The sequence below is a fragment of the Penicillium waksmanii genome (assembly GCF_028829765.1).
Source record: "Penicillium waksmanii strain IBT 27052 chromosome Unknown utg000008l:1.0-5622682.0:1.0-5626561.0, whole genome shotgun sequence".
NCBI classification, from domain to species: domain Eukaryota; kingdom Fungi; phylum Ascomycota; class Eurotiomycetes; order Eurotiales; family Aspergillaceae; genus Penicillium; species Penicillium waksmanii.
In genome coordinates, this window is record NW_026643254.1 from 5,245,626 (window position 1) to 5,262,319 (window position 16,694).

General features: G+C 46.2%; 5 protein-coding genes across 5 annotated transcripts; 4 read left to right on the plus strand and 1 right to left on the minus strand.

Annotated features, from left to right (window-relative positions):
- Positions 1 to 112: 112 nt before the first annotated feature.
- Positions 113 to 3,878, minus strand: N7481_010280 (SMP domain-containing protein; the record flags this gene model as incomplete). The annotated part of the gene is made up of 6 exons (XM_057269499.1): positions 113 to 738; positions 791 to 971; positions 1,159 to 1,407; positions 1,463 to 1,821; positions 1,879 to 2,406; positions 2,642 to 3,878. 6 exons carry the CDS (start codon positions 3,876 to 3,878, stop codon positions 113 to 115), a joined length of 3,180 nt encoding a protein of 1,059 aa, XP_057120176.1.
- A 1,193-nt stretch (positions 3,879 to 5,071) lies between these two features.
- N7481_010281 (hemolysin-III related-domain-containing protein) lies at positions 5,072 to 5,720 on the plus strand (the record flags this gene model as incomplete). Its single annotated transcript, XM_057269500.1, has 2 exons — positions 5,072 to 5,521; positions 5,586 to 5,720. 2 exons carry the CDS (start codon positions 5,072 to 5,074, stop codon positions 5,718 to 5,720), a joined length of 585 nt encoding a protein of 194 aa, XP_057120177.1.
- Positions 5,721 to 6,617: 897 nt separating this feature from the next.
- On the plus strand, positions 6,618 to 7,171 carry N7481_010282 (uncharacterized protein; the record flags this gene model as incomplete). The annotated part of the gene is made up of 2 exons (XM_057269501.1): positions 6,618 to 6,999; positions 7,053 to 7,171. 2 exons carry the CDS (start codon positions 6,618 to 6,620, stop codon positions 7,169 to 7,171), a joined length of 501 nt encoding a protein of 166 aa, XP_057120178.1.
- Positions 7,172 to 8,132: 961 nt separating this feature from the next.
- On the plus strand, positions 8,133 to 8,764 carry N7481_010283 (uncharacterized protein; the record flags this gene model as incomplete). The annotated part of the gene is made up of 3 exons (XM_057269502.1): positions 8,133 to 8,433; positions 8,477 to 8,531; positions 8,635 to 8,764. The coding sequence occupies 3 exons, from the start codon at positions 8,133 to 8,135 to the stop codon at positions 8,762 to 8,764; spliced, it is 486 nt and encodes a 161-aa protein (XP_057120179.1).
- Positions 8,765 to 15,328: 6,564 nt separating this feature from the next.
- N7481_010284 (uncharacterized protein) lies at positions 15,329 to 15,857 on the plus strand (the record flags this gene model as incomplete). The annotated part of the gene is given in 2 exon segments (XM_057269503.1): positions 15,329 to 15,551; positions 15,565 to 15,857. The coding sequence occupies 2 exon segments, from the start codon at positions 15,329 to 15,331 to the stop codon at positions 15,855 to 15,857; spliced, it is 516 nt and encodes a 171-aa protein (XP_057120180.1).
- Positions 15,858 to 16,694: the final 837 nt, after the last annotated feature.

The window sequence follows — 16,694 nt, forward strand, 5'->3', positions numbered from 1 at the left end:
AAAAATGTCATCAATATCGGAGAATAGACTAACCTTCCACTGCGTAAGTTTGCCGTCAACTCGATGTAGTCTACCTCCATGTTCCTGGCTAGCAATCTAAGGCCAGTCAATTTCATGGGCCATCCTCGTTATTTAAGTTGTTAGGATTGCTGAAGGCGGTTTCCTCTAGAAAAGCCTTGTTCTTGTTATCATTCGCGACGCCAAGGACTTCCATCACGTCCTGTAGATTCCTGTCTTTAGAGGCAAGCTTCTTGTGATGGTCGCCGATGCCGGGCCAGAATCTGAGATGCACTTCTATGTGCCCGAGTTTCTCGCCATTCTCCAGCCCATAGTTAGCCTCTGCTCGCTTGACATCACCTTTCCACACTGGCAAGGTCATCATCTTCTCCTCATCATCAGGTATGTCTTTGAGCCATAGAATAGCGAATACTGGAATATGATGATGGATATGACCTTTTTCCAGAAACTCAATAACAAGACTGGAGCAATAACGTTTTTGTACCGCTAGTTCAATTGGCTGACTTTGACGGCCACCCCAGACATCAAGTTGTATCCTCATAGGATCGCTCCCGAATGAAGTATGCAGTTTCAAACAAAGTTCCTTATAATGGTCGGGCAAATCACTTGATTTTATATCGGACCTTATCTCGAGAGTGCCGTACTCCCAACATGAGAGTTCTTCGGGCGCTTGTAATTCTATCGACCGAAACACCATCGAGATACGAACGCGACCATGTCCTGCAGCCGTAAATTAGTTGAAGTGGATTTATCCTGATGAATGTAGACTTACCAATACCACCGGATAGTGAGAAATAGTCATTAATTTGAGATCTTTGTTTGAAAATCTCTGCAAGTGGCAAGACAACAATTCCGACTAAAGGGTCGTGTTCATGCATGCGAAGATCACGCACTGTAAGTATGACCTCTGTTGTCCTCCAGTCGCGGATGAATCGTTCTGCTCCAACGTTGAACTATTCTGGCGTCAGTTTCAGCATTATAGTGTAAATATATAGAAGCAACATCGATTCAAGGATATAACGCTCACGTGGCAAAAATGCCAATATCAGTCTGTATACTGATCGGTTTACTCTACATAACAGTTGCAAAGAACCTGCAAACAAGACGACCGGAATAGCTCTGCAAAGGAAGGAGACATACAGATGGTTTTGCACTTTTAGGTTTCGTCCGTGTCTTGAAGATTTTCTGGTGATTCAAGATGACGGTGCAATAGCTGCTGAGCAGATCATCACCTTCTGCTTGGTCATCGTCTTCAGGAACGCTGTCCCTTTGGTTCCTTTTTACTTTTTTAAATCCCAGGCCTAGGATCTGATGAATCTGAATCGCAAATATGCCGCTGCGATAATCCGGGGAGGGTGGAGATGAGATTATTATCTCATCTTTTTTCGTCTGTAGAGAATCAGTGAGTACAAAGAAGAATTGACTCCAATTCAATGGCTTTTACCTTGATGTCTTGCACTTTCTGTTGCTCAATCTTATGAAATTCGGCTTTTCTTGATTCTAGCGGCTTCTGTGGTGCCCCTCCTGTTACCTTCTTCTTGGGATCGTCGACATTTTCAACACCCCGATCATTGGTCTCTGGTGCACGTTGAGTCGGTGTAATTCTCCTTTTAGAAAAATAACCCAAGCTCCAATCCAGGATGCATGGCATATCCTCCTTGGTACTTAGTTTCTGTAACTTGTCTCGTCGATCCCACATCATTCCATTCGTGCGGGGGCTTTGCATGACTTCGTTGAGCCCAATATCTAAAAAGCCGAGATCACCGTGAGCCGTGGACTGGTGGCAGTCCCACATCTGGACCCCTGTCGAGCTATAAGTTAGTCTTCAAATACACAATAGAAAAGTAAGAGAAGTCTCACTAAGTCTTTCCTGTGCATTCAATTCCTTCGGGCCGATGATAATAAATCCAGTCTCTTCCCAAATCGGCTCCATTTCGGACGCAATCACCCTGGTTGCCCACACAGACTTTCCGAATTTGGTCCAGCTGACGGAGACATACGGATCAATAGACCTTTTCTTCATCCCAAAGAAGCCTGTATTACTTCCCTTGAATCCCACGGCCCGCTGGATGCGAACGACAACCACACCGTAAGCGCTTGTGTCTTTCTTAAAGTCTTCGGCCATAATCATATCCTTGAGATCCAGTGTCAAGCTCTTGGGAGCAACATACTCGGCCATCGCGGCATCTACCGAAGTCTGAATGAAGCTGGAAATGATCGGGAGATTCATTATGTTAAGCCCATGCTTGAACACTGGCATGCAAGATAGATTGACCTTCGGTTGCCCCATGAAAGTAAAAGTACTTTGAGCAAGGAAGGGAGGATCAGGTGTGAGTTGCAGTCGGAGACGGAGCATCCCAACGATGCCCTGTATCTCAACCCAGATAGCTATAGAAGAGTTCATCAGCTTGTTACTCATCAAATATGATGAGGCCAAAGTTCCGCTGTGCGAGAAGTAGGGGAATCATGTGGATATATGACTTGAATTCCATATTTCGAAGGGCTCAATATATTGTTGGGTACCAGGGCTGCGTAAAATGATGTCATGCAATAGCTTTCGCCCAGGGGGACAGGCAAGATGTCGCAGGACTCAAAATGGGAGGAATAGGCACGCAAAACTTACGAAGATGTATACCTGTCGCTAGATAAATTGCCAGAAAGAGGTGAGCATTCTTAGCCATCGCGCTCAAGTTTCTTCCAGCAGGCCTCGCCCTGTATGCAAAGGCAACCTCGAGACTGACAAAGTCTCCTTCCTCGGCTTCCACGATTTTCATAAGGTTATGTTCGTGTCCCCTCTGAGGTTCGTCTTTGGTGTACTGGCTGGGCTTATCGTTCCCCTTCTCACTGCCTGAGGCCAAGCCGGCATTCGGATCAGATGGAATCCATCGTACCCCCAAGATGCGAGGTGCTTCGCTTCCTTGACCTAGGTCTTCAACATTTATCATATTTACCAGTTTTGGTAGACTGGCTTGCATAGAATCCTCGAGAGTGTCTGCCAGGCTAGCGAAAAGATCTGGATTCACCAGTGGCCATATTGACGCCAGGAGAGAATTTAGCCACTCTGTCGACTCAGGTGTACGAGTATCTGCTTTTTCCTTTTCGCTCTGCGTCCCACCTTTCAATTCCTGGTCCGTCCAGAACCCATAAACTTTGTTTTCTACCCAATGTCGAAACCCACAGATCCCAAAGACAAACACAACCGCTTCCAAGGTAATTGTCGCCAACACGGCACCGGCCTGTTGTCTTCGGCTTACCTCATTTAGACTTGATAACCCATTGCTCAGATTGAACAGATGGATTGAAGTAGGGACCAGTGCAATGATAAAGAGAACAACACCCATTCCGATGTTGAAAGCGAATCGGAATGTCCTGATCAACTCAGTTTTTGCCTGCTCGTGGCCTGGCGCAAATAATCTCTCCATACCAGCATGCGCACCTTCGCCCTCCAAGGTTGTATTTGACTGAGTCTTGCTCTTCAGTTTTACAAGCTCACTCGGTCGTAGCCGTTGGCTGTCACTCAGGGCTGTATTCTTGAGAGCGTTTTTGAGATCCTGGCTTGTAAAGTCATGTATCATGACCGGAAGATGCGTAATAGGATCGGTCACTTCTCGTTCCCCAGTGTCCTCTTTCCCATGATTTGTGTCATTCTGTTTATCCTTTGAGACTTTTTCACATGATGGAGCTTGTGGCGTGTTCGTTCCATGCCCTCGTCCTGGACAAGCCTTTGTATCGACTTGCTCCGCCTTGCCATCTTTGGATGTGTCAAACATAGCCTGTTTCTGGTGTAATGGTTTTGAGCCATAAGTGAGCCCAGACTCGCCTTGAAATCTGCCTTTGTCTGCTTCATCCTCCTCGTCCATGGTTTTGTTGAGTATAGCAGCTTCCGATTTGTGTCGCTGCTGCTATTGTTCGGTACTGCGGGAAAGCGTTCAATGGAGAGGTTGCAATCGAGGATAGAATTAACAGAGCACCGTAAACCCAGCTAGGCGCGTTATCATCCGTAGGCCAAACGTGTTTGAAACCACCTGGGGGATCGACTAATGGATGCTCATCAGGTTTGGATTTGGGAATTTGAAATAGAAGCAAGTGAAGACGAAAATCAGGCTATTGGATTTTCGCAATATGACGCAGTTCGCTCATCAGCGTATAATTAATTGACATCAAAAGTCCACTCGATGTGCATTTCTATTACCAATGCGCGTCACAAGGGTCGGTTCCTCAGGCGGCAAGTTGACAAACTTCAACCTACCGAATCATCAATCAAGCCTTGTACTTACGTCATCATTTCGTCATAATTAACGAACTTCTTTGACTGATCTCATGCTGTTGATTCGACTACGGCCACTTGTCTCTCCGTTCTTAGCAAAATTCGGTAACTTAGTTGGGTATTGGTATATGGTTGTACCGGCTTCCACTCTTTATTCATCCACTATAGATTAGGTAGCCGCCAAATTCAGGAGCACGACGGAATCTTTTTGTGTCCAGTCCAGTTTAAGTGTACTCCTTCCGGAGTTGACCGTACACTAAATATCACCCGGCAGCAATTGGCGCAATTCAAGTTTTACTATCATCCGCAGATGGCGCGTCGTTACTCACATGCTTCTCATGCAATTCTCTCGTTGGCATACTACGACCGAAGACTAGAAACACCAAGCAAGCTCATCTGTCGCTGCGAAAGACAAAAGATTGTCATAGAACACCAATGTTGAGAATTATAGTGATTTCTCTCAGACATCCAGCAATCTACTTTTGTGAGCAGTTTTGGCGCTCGCTTGTGGTTCACGATAAGTAAAAATAAAACATATGTCAGAAGTGTTCTAATGACGTCAGTGGCCATATGGGTGGTTAAGATGGAGTTGCAAGATTTTGCCTCACCGATTATCTTATTCTTTCTGCCTCATGATATTTCAATTAAATCATTACATTTTCTGCGCGATGAACAAAATGCAGACATACCGTATTCACTATCCTATTCCTCGAGGTTGACATTGGTGCACCTTTCACCAACAAATTTGAGGTGACAATAACGAAAACTACGATAGCTGTGCTAAAAATGACATTACAATGGGACGAACTGCCTTCTTGGCAACGCGATAATCAACATATCCTTTCAGGTTATCGGCCCTCATCCAACACCTTTAGCAAATCATTTGCGAGCCTCACTTACCTCCATAACGAATCCGTCAACATCTATTCTCATCTCATCCCCGCAGTTATCCTCTCGTTCTTGAACATCTCATTCTATAGCAGTATCTCACCCAGATACGAGAGCTTCTCAATCGCAGACTCCCTAGCTTTTGGCTGTTTCTTCTTGGGGGCTGTTCTGTGTCTTGGCATATCGGCAACCTTTCATACAATCCAGAATCATTCTTCGCACATTGCGCGCATTGCAAACCAAGTGGATTATATTGGCATTGTATTTCTGATTGTCGGAAGCTTTATTCCGAGTCTATTCTACGCGTTTTACTGTCACCCCAATTTACAAATAATCTATTTGACCATGGTCTGTCCTCGTTTCTCTTATGTCTTGACTGTTTGAAGGAGAGAGCTTACATAACTTTTCGAAGATATCTTTCCTCGGGCTACTTTGTGCCGCCATTTCAGCATCTGCTCAATTCCGGCGCCCCACATGGCGACCATTTCGTGCCAGAATGTTAATATCTCTCGGACTATTGTTACACCAACCGTACAGTGAGGTATAGGAAATGCGGAGGAGGTGCCTATCCACCACCGGGGCCGCCTGTTGATACATCACCTCGCTTACCTGCTTGCATACGCACAGAGGATCCCCTCAAAAGGAGGAGCTGGATCTTCTTAGGAGGACCAGCGATTAGTCTGAATATCATCATACCCATATCAGGCATATCTCACATTCTTCACTCGTATCCTTATCGTATCAGGACGCCCTCCGGGGATTGTCCTAACAGATCTGATCGAATTAGCCTCCACCATTTTAGCTTCTAGCCGGCTGCCAGTTTCCAGTTTCTCTATTGGAATTAATACATCTGCAACAATGGCGTCACGTAGACTTGACCAATCTACAATTCACTCCCATCGACGAACAGATAATATACGGAAATTGGCAGACGTTGATCAAAGAAGGAGCTAATCACCATGGCATGATAGCTGAATCCCAATGTTTAGTCGTGACGCCATGTGGAGTTACGAGTGAAGAATAGCTTTGTGTGATTCAAAGACATTCTTTCAAGCTCTCAACATGTTACATTCGCTCTTTCGGTGAACTTTTCGGGAAAAAAATCATGCGTTTTAGTTGAGCATCGTTGGATAACATCAGAAATGCCGTAAATAAATGAGGATTCACGGTAGCAGAACAGAACCACGGATCAGCTCAGTCTGGCCATGTTTCTCAATGGTTACATTGGTTTTTCACTTTACCGGCAAGTTCAGGCATAACCAGTGATTCCCAGCAATCGGTTAAGTATTTTGGGTAGGGTTGCCTCTAGAAACTGTCAACTCGTGACAATCATTTCAGGTGCCAAAAGTTTAAAGCTCACCACGCCCACTTTCTGTACGTTGCAAATTCCTGCAGAAGTCTCACAAGTCATATTTTCATTCACCACCGCTCCCTTTTTCCTAAGATGTCTCAACACAGTTCGCTAGGCTGGTCAGAATGGGAGGAGAATAATCTTCTCCCTTGGCTGCATGCACACCGAGCTCTGTCTTGGGACGCTCGTGCTGCCGCTTATAATGAGCAATATGGGACTAGCCGAACAGTCGAATCACTACGGGGGAAAAAATATCACATTCTTCGAAAGCGCCGTCTCAATCGTGCCAAGGTATCTAGGCAGCGCTCAGTTCCAAAACGTCAGAAACGTATTCGACGGCTTGGGGGTGCCAGGAAGAGATTCCCAGCGTTCAAAAATACCAAGGCTCGAAATATCGACCAGTGGCTTCAGAGAATACCTTCAGCAGAATCCACTGCTTCAGAGAACAGTTCCGCCACAGAAAAGTCGCACTCCGGTACGCAGGCATTTCTTCGTCAGTTACTCATGCTAATTTGTTCTGTCATTTAGTTTATATCACACCGGCTCCACATGATCTTCAACCGCAAAAATTTCAGTCCAGGTCCTGGCTTTGGGACTATGTACACCGTGTCTGCGGAACCAATGGGCTACATCTTCACCGGGTGTAACAATTGGGGGGTGGAATTGCGGGTGAATTTCGAAGCGACAGTATTATTGGTACATAAAGATACCTATCAGAGCGCTTTGATGTGCGAGTTACTTTGGACGCAATATTTGATGAATGTTCTTACAGAATCTAATTGGTATGCGAGTTTATGAAGCCTCTGCATAGTTTTCTGCTAGATATTGTTCTTCGAATACACATTACACTATATGAGCTCATTGTTTCTCTTCCATGTCTATCGTAGAGTTTTGATCCGGAGTAGGCGATCTAGTACTTCAAAAGTCATATGAGGCTTTCTAAGAAACTAGGAATGGCCCCTTGGAAGCGTGTCACTACCGAGTGAGATTTTTGCGAAGAGAGACATGATTCCCCGAACAGTTTTCATCCATTTCAGCCAGAGGAAGCATAAGGCAGGGGTTGAAAAAAGGTGACTTCGCCAGAGTTCAAAGAGACACTACCATTCGAAGACTGAAGAATCTCCCCAGGTCCATTTATCAGAATGCCATTTCGACCCACAATTGCAACCGTGTTGAGTTTCCAGTCCTGATCACGTTCCTTATACAGTAGAGGAAGATTTTTTGAAACAAGAATAAAAGAAACCTTTGTCCTTGTGTTTTCTCAGTTAACCTCTGGGCTGGATTAGAGATAGCGTTCTGTTTTTCTGAACACGTTTTGACTTTTTTGAGAGCCTAGACTATTTCCAGAGTTGTTACGTTACATGTACCTTAGAATGAAAACGGAATTCCTTCCCTGATCACAGTCCATTGGGTTTTGTTCCATGGATCCTGAGGCCAAGAAACACACACGATAGATAACTCTGACATATAAAATCTGAAGCTCCTCTCAAATGGCATGCTCTTAGATATATTCAATGTTTCCTATTTCTAAATCTCTGACAACACTCTGCTGTTGCTTCCTAAAACCGTTCTTTGGCTTCCTGGACTGTCTCTCACTGCTAATCTATCATGAGCGACCAAGCCAACCCCGTATCCAGTTACTGGATGAACAAATTGCACGCACATGTCGCCCGCGTGAACGCGAACCACAACGAGGACCGATCGAAGAAGAAAAGAACTGAGGAGATGCCTTCTGGAAAAAAACCACAAGGCCCCTTTCGCGTTCGAGACAACGACATGGAGAGAATTAAGAAGCGTCGACATGACGCAAAGCGCGACCGCAAGGTCCGATTCGAAGGGGTTCCGAAAAATGGATCTGTCGATGGCTCTTTACCCTGTCAGTCTGATGATTTCATTCTTCGGCTAAGCGGTAAGTCACTACGTCTCAGAATATTGTGGTGCTCTGTCTTTAGTGTCCCATATGATATCTAACCAGTGTCTCTACAGTAGCGTGAGCAAAGCAGCAAAGTAAGTACTCGTGGCCAGCCTCAGCTCATTTTCCGTGAAACTTCTTGGATACCATAGTCAAAGAGTCTTTAAGGTAGAAAGACGCTAATGGTTGACTCGAAAGTTCGGATAGCAAATCCGACATGAGTTGTCCGGAAACCCTTGCTGGTGATGTGAAAATTCTAGCTCGACAGATCGGAACCCTGAAAAGGGATATGGAGAAGATGAAGCAAACGCTGGAGAATATGCAGTGAATTATACCCGGGAAATCAGAAGGCCATAATTTTCTGAAGTAATCTTAGTCGATGCATAGAAATTTTTATCGTTGACCAAAGTTTCCGAAACATATGCAACGCTTTTTGAACAAATATTTTGATGGTGTTTCTGGGCTCCCTTGCCGTCAGGATTACCAGCCTCTGGGAGATGCAACAGCCTGGCAGATATCGATGCACATGCGATTTCAATGGCAGTGGAAGACTGAATACGTATACATACTTTGAATTCCAGTACGCCAGCTGTTGAGAAAATAACAGATCAGCGTATTACATATGTAGCGAAGGCGCTGTAGTCTCTTACTTTAGCTTACCCTGGCTTTCAGTCCCTGGGTGCAGTCTCAGAGTTTGTTTTAGAAAGAGTTTTAGGGCCTTCCATAATCATTGATTCTTCGATTTCGAGAGGATTGCGAGGTGTGAACCGGTTGCTGATTGACTATGGAGACCATGAATTCTGGGCGCGACGAAATCATGTTCCGACGACGGAGTCGGCGTCGACACCTCTTCATCGATGGTACCTCGGCCGGCTTGTGGGTGTGGGCACACGAAGTACCCCGGTCGTCCTGTGCTGGCAAGTGAAATAAGTGAAATAAAGATTTGAGCGGCATGAGGCATTGCAGTGACTGCGGCTTGCGGGGGAAATGTGTCAGCTAGGCGGAGGGAATGCATTTTTCTCTCACGGAGGCGAGAACAAAAGTTTTTGCGGGCGAAGAGTTCCGCGGATGGGCAAGCGATCTGCCAAGGCGGTTCTTCCATGAAACGACTCTACATATTAGCTGCGTGAAAACCGTTTCACATCGTTGAGCAATGTTGAGACCAATGATTTGCAAATTGATTGGCTACGGTCCGAGCGAATATTGGCAGACTTCTGCTGCCACGAGAGATTAGGCCGCCACGGCGAGTAGCCCATGGCATGCCACTTCAGTCTAAACCTCATACCAAGTGCGTTGCAGGCCGTTTAAGCTGGGTGAATCAATGTTGATGAGGCAAATGATTTGTCACGCATCGCATCATGCCGACCACGGCTCCAGGTGGATCCAGCCACTCCACCCGCTCTCCACTCCAAACTCTTCGAAATTTCTTATTTCAACGTTGACAAACCGCCTCAACACCCACGAAATTAGGGTCGCCCGGTGCGAATTTGAAGTCAAAATCTCTGGACTCGGCAAAATGTACGCAAGTGGTCGCTGCCGAAACCCCTACTCAGAATAGCATAAAAGACGGTCTTTTCCCGCCGAAAAGAAAAGCAGGACTTTCCTCCTCACACTCCGGGCCTCGCAGCCTTGGGGTGTCTTTTGCAGGTAAGATCTGCGATATCAAGTGTTCTTCGCAGGATAAGCTCTGCGATATCAAGTGTTCTTCGCAGGATAAGATCTGCGTTACCAAGTGTTCTTCGCAGGATAAGATCTGCGTTACCAAGTTCTCCGCAGGAGACCGCTGCGATACCAAGTTCTCCGCAGGAGACCGCTGCGTCACCAAGTTCTCCCTCGCAGCAATGAGCCCTGCGATTGTAAGAGTGCGCTCCCTCACAGCCAATGAGCCCTGTGTTGTATAAATGTGCTCCCTCACAGCCTTGAGCCCTGTGATTGTATAATCTAGAGCTTCCATGCAGCCTTGAGCCCTGCGTTATCAAATATGTGCTTGTTAGGCGACCCGTGGCGTCGCGGTCCTCGTCCTGATCCTCTGGCGATTGCAGGCACCTCTTCGTGGTGTCAGAGACTAGTATTCGGGGGAGTCCTCGAAGAAGCCAAGACCTGCTCCAAAGAATCAATAGAATCGATAGAATCAGGAATCCAACAAGACGTGATGTAAAATGACTTCAGTATTGTATGTAGATGCCACCGCACATGGCTCTGGTTCGAACAATGCGCTTTGTAGCGCTCAACCATGCCATGAGCTTCAAGAATAGACAAACTCCTCCGCATAGTGTGAATTAGAGCATCGACTCATGGCTGATAGTAAGATGGCCAGTCGGGGTGGCAGCTGAAAGTCAATTAGTCTCTATTGGTTTGAGTATTTGTCCCTGCTGGCTGGAGTGGCAGCAGAATTCGTCCGAATGAAAGGAGATGCGGATTTTCGACGGTGGGTGGGTGGTGTGTCGGTGCGTGATGGTGCTGGCGTGTTGATGGTGAGAGCATGTTCACAGTGAGGGCGTGCTGATGGTGATTGACGGTGATGGATGGTGTGTTGATGGTGAGGGCCAAAGGTGAGTGAGGGTTGAGCTGGTGATAACGGGGCCGGACCAGTCCCTCTGTTGGTGTGCAGTGCGGGTGATTCCCGGGCGGTGAAGTGGCGGCCAACGGTAAACACCGGTCCCGTCATAGTGGGGATCTTTGTTCCTCACGAATGCAAAAGCTGATAAACAGCGCGACATGATGATTTCTAGAATTAGATTCGATATAATGATACATACTCCGATCGGTCTGCTGTATGACATTCTCTCGGCTTGAGATTCGTCGCGTGCTCTTTGACGATATTCTGTACCTGAGGTTGTGTCGTTGTATCTCAGCTTGATATCAGATATATATACTTAGACCAACGCTATTATACACATCATCGACGGTAGAGTTGGCAAATAACCATTAGGGTACTGGCTATAGCAAGCTTCATACTTCTAATCATATTTCAGATATCATTTTGTGTCTACTCGATCAAATGAAAGACACTTCTGGAGCTCGAAACGATGATCTTAGTGCCCGGAAGAACGGCGGGAAGGATTCTTTGGAAAGTAGTGGGTATGATGAAGCAAAACCGCTGCCGGCGGCCTTTCTGTGCGCGTGGTCTAGTGGAATTTCTCATCTACTATCAGTAGCGGCGCGGGTTCGATTTCCGCAGGGTATACAGATGAACCTGATTCAGAACCCACCCATGCGGTCCGCCCGAACTCACTGCCCGCTTTGTGTGTTCCGAATCATTTTCCGAGTATTCGCTCTGCTGATTAATTTTATCTCTTGCCCGTCTCAAATGAATGGCGAAGCCACTTTCACGGAGTCGATTGACCTTCTCGCCAAAGTCAGCAACCGACGGTATTGAAATTAATGGCCATCAAGGACGCCGCACCAGACGCATGCTACGGGAATCAAAGGCTGGCGCGTCGCGTAGAACACGCATGCCACACTGAGAGTACCATCAGCGGCCACGTTCGACTACGTCTTTTCCATACACATAACAAACCAAACCGACCTGCATCTTTCAAATAATAAATAACAACTGTGCCATTGTGACCGTCTCGGCAATCGACTGGCCGGTCCGGCGAGGCTACTTCCGCCGGCGGGTACGTGCGATTCGGTGGTGAAAGCGAGGAGGCATTCGGTCGGCGTGCGGCTGCATCGAGCATAACATCTGGGGAAAGTACCTAGTTTCATTACAGTGACTTGACTATCTTTAGCTGCCTTCCCAATTATCCTGGAGATGGAAATTGTTGTAGTTCAGAGGTCTTAATTATATTATTGTTCATAGGGAAACATTAGGCTATATATATACAACGAGAAGAACAAGTTGATTTCCAATCAACTTGGTTCTTCGTATAGATATCTCGGGATTAATTCCGATGTTTCGGCTTGGTTCCTGATCTGCACCAGCCTCATATCACAACAGAAATGTACTTACCAGGATCAATTATGAATAAGCCATGGTAGCAGCTTTAATGACCGTCTGCACCTGGCCACAGCCAAGGCAATTTGCCGTTGGATATACCTAATCTAGCACCGATTATCAGCAACTGGCGCAAGATAGTTGTTCGCAACTTACCTTGTTCGCGGCCTAGATGAGGTCCTCTTAAACCAGCTATAATGCACATTCTCGATCGGACTCGCCAGAACAGCTGAATTAGGGCTGTCTCACAGCCTCTCTATGTTAATATGATTTCTGGTGACCGACGGTGGGATAGACTTACCGTGAGCAGCCTGAAATCAGCATAGAAAACCCAGGAACTAGGTAGCGGGCTCACCCCGACCACACGTGAAGGGCCCGGGATCACATCGTTTCACGGGGAATGGGTGTAGCAATACCTGCCAATACACGACTCGTGGCAGATATTCAACCGTCTCAGGGCAAAATACCACTAGATGACAGATCCTTGGTGTCGACCTGACCGGAAAATGACTGCTCTCGCGGCGAGGGATCTATGATAAATCTAAGCCACAGCCTGTGTTATCGCTTGCTCAGCTGAAATCCTGGGCTTGAAATAACTTTCCTCGAGACTATCGCCAATAGCTTGTTTCAATTTGCTGATTGATGCCTCTCGAGAAATAGTTGTATTTTCTGTGGTCGTCGATTCTCGGCTTCTCTTGGTTGTCGTGGATGCTCCGGTGGCTCGCCGGTCCACAGTGAGGCCGGCTCATGGCTACCGACAAGCCTTCAAATTGGACGTGGGCAAGAGGCTCATGGCCGTCAGAATATGATGAGTTGCTAATACATCGGCTGTCAATTTCTGTTCGGACAGGGTAATGTAGAATAGAGGAAATGAAAACACCCTGGAATTTTACCGTATGGCCAAGCAGACGGCATCAAGGCCTTCTGCCATGGCCCGCTAATATGCCAGGTGAAGTGGCCGTGTAAACCACGTCTTCAGAGACAATAAAGGCGCAAGCGTAGTTAAATTCAGTGGCTTGGCCCACCAGGTTGTTGAAGCTGATTTAGTTTCGAGCACAAGGGGGGGAACATAGCTCGGTCCGGTCGAGTGTAAAATTGAAGCTCGCCCTATGAAAAAAAAGAGATCTTCAGCAATCTCTTCCGAAGAACAGAGAGCCACGAACGGATAGCACTCGTAAGGAGATTAAAATGCAGTACCCGGAGTTGGGAATGGATAGGGGCAAAGCACTAGCGTGACTTACAAGACATTGAGCAGGTCGCGATAGAAATTTCGCCATCCTCTAGAAAGGTCCGTCAGCACATGATATCTGCCTTGAAAATTGCTGCAGTTTTTGAACTTACATTTTCAGTTATTGATGTTCACTGCAGGGAAATGTATAAAGGATGGCACCTGATTATCTTCAACCATTAGCAGGTAGCTTATGAAGGTAACTTGTAACTCACCGTGCTCGCAGCTTGGACAATTGCAGCATGGACAATTCCAGATTCTGATCCTGAAAGGTTCGTTCAATGGCTTTTCAGGGGGAGAGCGGAGGCGGGGCTAATATCAAACATTTTCCAAGTTAGCATGATTCCAAATGACTGGGCAGCTACACTCACTTGCTGTTCGAAGACCTCTTGTGTCGAGAAAAGCCAGGCTAGTGTGATGCAACAAGTCAGTCAACTTCGTTACAATATTTTGAAGCCAACATACCAAATAGTAGCCGCTGAAACGAAAAGGGTTCGATATTCTTTGACCCGGGGTGACAAAGGAATGCTTGCGAAGGACCATTCGGCTGGCGAATGACCGGGTATTTATAGCCATTTAGCCAGGCATTCGGTCTGCATCAATGAGATCATCATTGTGAATTGTGAGGGCTCAAGCTCAAACTACTCTTCAATGAATAACTGGCTCAACATTTCATCACTGGCTCAAAGCAGCTCTCAGAGGCATTGCATTTTGCGCCTGGTGATCCGGAACATGAAAAACATTTTTTGGCTGTTCGCATCGTCTAAACAGTCGTGAGAATGCAACAGAAAAGGATTGACAGTTATCAACATTTACCACCGTCAGTCCGCCCTTTATTGCGATGGGCGAGGCGACGAGGTCATGTCATTTGATTTCACTCACCGGCCATGAGCCCGTGAGTGCACGCAACAGCAACTCACCAAAGGTAGGCAGACCGCAGGGTTCTTCGTTGCCTACCTCGCTTATCGGAGACAATCCATCACACCTACACAATATCAAGTATATGCAAGCCATGGTACGGCGCGGGGCTGATTCGCACAGCCCCATCTCACAACAGAGTTTCTTGTACAGTGAGCCAGTCATTAGTACGATTACATTTTTGAAGAACAAACCTCTGCGGTCAGCCGCGTCTTTGCAAAAGCATTACCCACATAAATCTCCTGGGAACGAAGCGGATGCGGGTGGGTACTACTACTCAGAAATATAAGCCAATGAGTGCCATCAATGGCCCACATGCGAACAAATTTTCAATGCAATGATTGGTTGATAATGAGAATTTGGGTCCCAGAAGATTGTGGGCATTGCAGCCAGTCATTCTGCTTGAGCCGATGCATTGATAATTCTGAATTATGAGGGCACAAACGCAGATGGCCCTCCAATTGTGGCTAGTTTAGCGTCTCATCATTGATTCAACGCGTATTTGAGGCCCTTCTGGTTTTTCTTGACAATCAAGTGTATCAAGGATGATCACTCACTGTTGGGATCATTTCAACACCCCGCGATATTAGAGGAAAAGGCTGAAGGCCCATTTCAACGTTCCCCAATGTATCTCTGTCCGCTGTTGCTACATGAGGTACAGAAATGTGACTTGTCGGTACCGTATTACCTATCTAGATCTCACGAAAGATTTTTGACCTCCCTCATATCCCTGAGCCTCACCAACTCATTTCTCTTTGAAACACCAGGCTCTGATTCTGCAAAACGATTTTTCTCGCAGATTTGACATGTTCTCCAATAATTCAAACGCCGTGCAAATAAACCCGCGTATTACCACATTCTTTCTTGCCACCACTTGGCTAGCTGTTGCTAGCCTCAGCTCCATAATTGCGTATTGTGCAAGTCTTCTTCTTGACCGCGCAACGCATGACCTAGCTAGTGGCAGCGGCTGGATTCTGGACATAGAATTCAAACGCCTCATGAACAAAGTCTGGTGGAGTACTCGCAGTGGTAATTCTTTCAGCTTTGCTTTCAACTTTTGGAACCGCTCTTCTTTTTCAGCCGAGATTGCTGAGCAAAGACAGTCAGGCTCGGGCCTTTTACGGCTGCATCCAACTTTTGTTGAGCTTTCCTCTTCTATGCATCGAAGGTTACCTTGCCAGTCAAGTCCGCGGCTTTCAGTCCTCTTTCAAATTCTTCACAAGCCAGGACCATACTCCATACTACGAGATCATGTATTATGGCGCTACGAGCAAAGCTATCTTCGGCACTCTGGTGGCCATTTTCTATCTGGTTTATGTTTTCGCATGTCATTGACAAAGCCCATGGTATCTAAAGCAAATGGAAGTGTCAATAAAATTCTATATTATAGTCATGAAGCACTGGCAAGAAATGTTCACTGCAGATTCAATCAAGACGGACCATGGCCCCATTGGGCGGGAAGACGCCTTGAAATAAAACACTATTATGTACAAACTCCCCCCGACTGTAATGTGCCGTAAAAATCGCCTATACTGTACTTGATTTGGCATGTTGAAATTACTTCTTGGGATATAGAATAGTGGTACGTGGAAAAAAAGTTCAGTAGATAGTAGGCAGGGTTTTACGCAAAGATGATATCAGTGTTCAGATCCAAATCTTTCACTTCAGTGATAAAAGAAAGTCCCATACGCCAATATTCCAAAATTTCCATCCACGTAATTATAATTAATTTACAGTTTTTTCACTGAGCAAAGTTAAACTTGGCTAAAGCAACGTCTGGATTCTGAACATAGTACAGAACCTCTGACTTCCAGTGAGAAAACATTCCATGCGATATAAAGAGGCGCCAATCAATCACGGAAAGAAACAATCCTTCGTTTCTATTTAGCTCGTTATCACTTAGACCCGAGAAGGATGCCCAGCGTCGCGTCGAGTACACATAATCCTGAGTGAACTTCCAACCCAGCATAAGAGCTGCGAGAAACATCCGCCGCTGACACGGTAGAGGCTGAAGCTCCTGGGGCACTTGAAACGGCTCAGTGGGAAACTTTTGCTTAATCGTGAACCGCAAGAGAGCTAGATAGTAGAACGCCGCGATGAGTGTATAATATGTCGTATGAGATCTCCGAAGGATATTTTTCAGATAAACCCGAAACCCAGTCGACTTTTTGG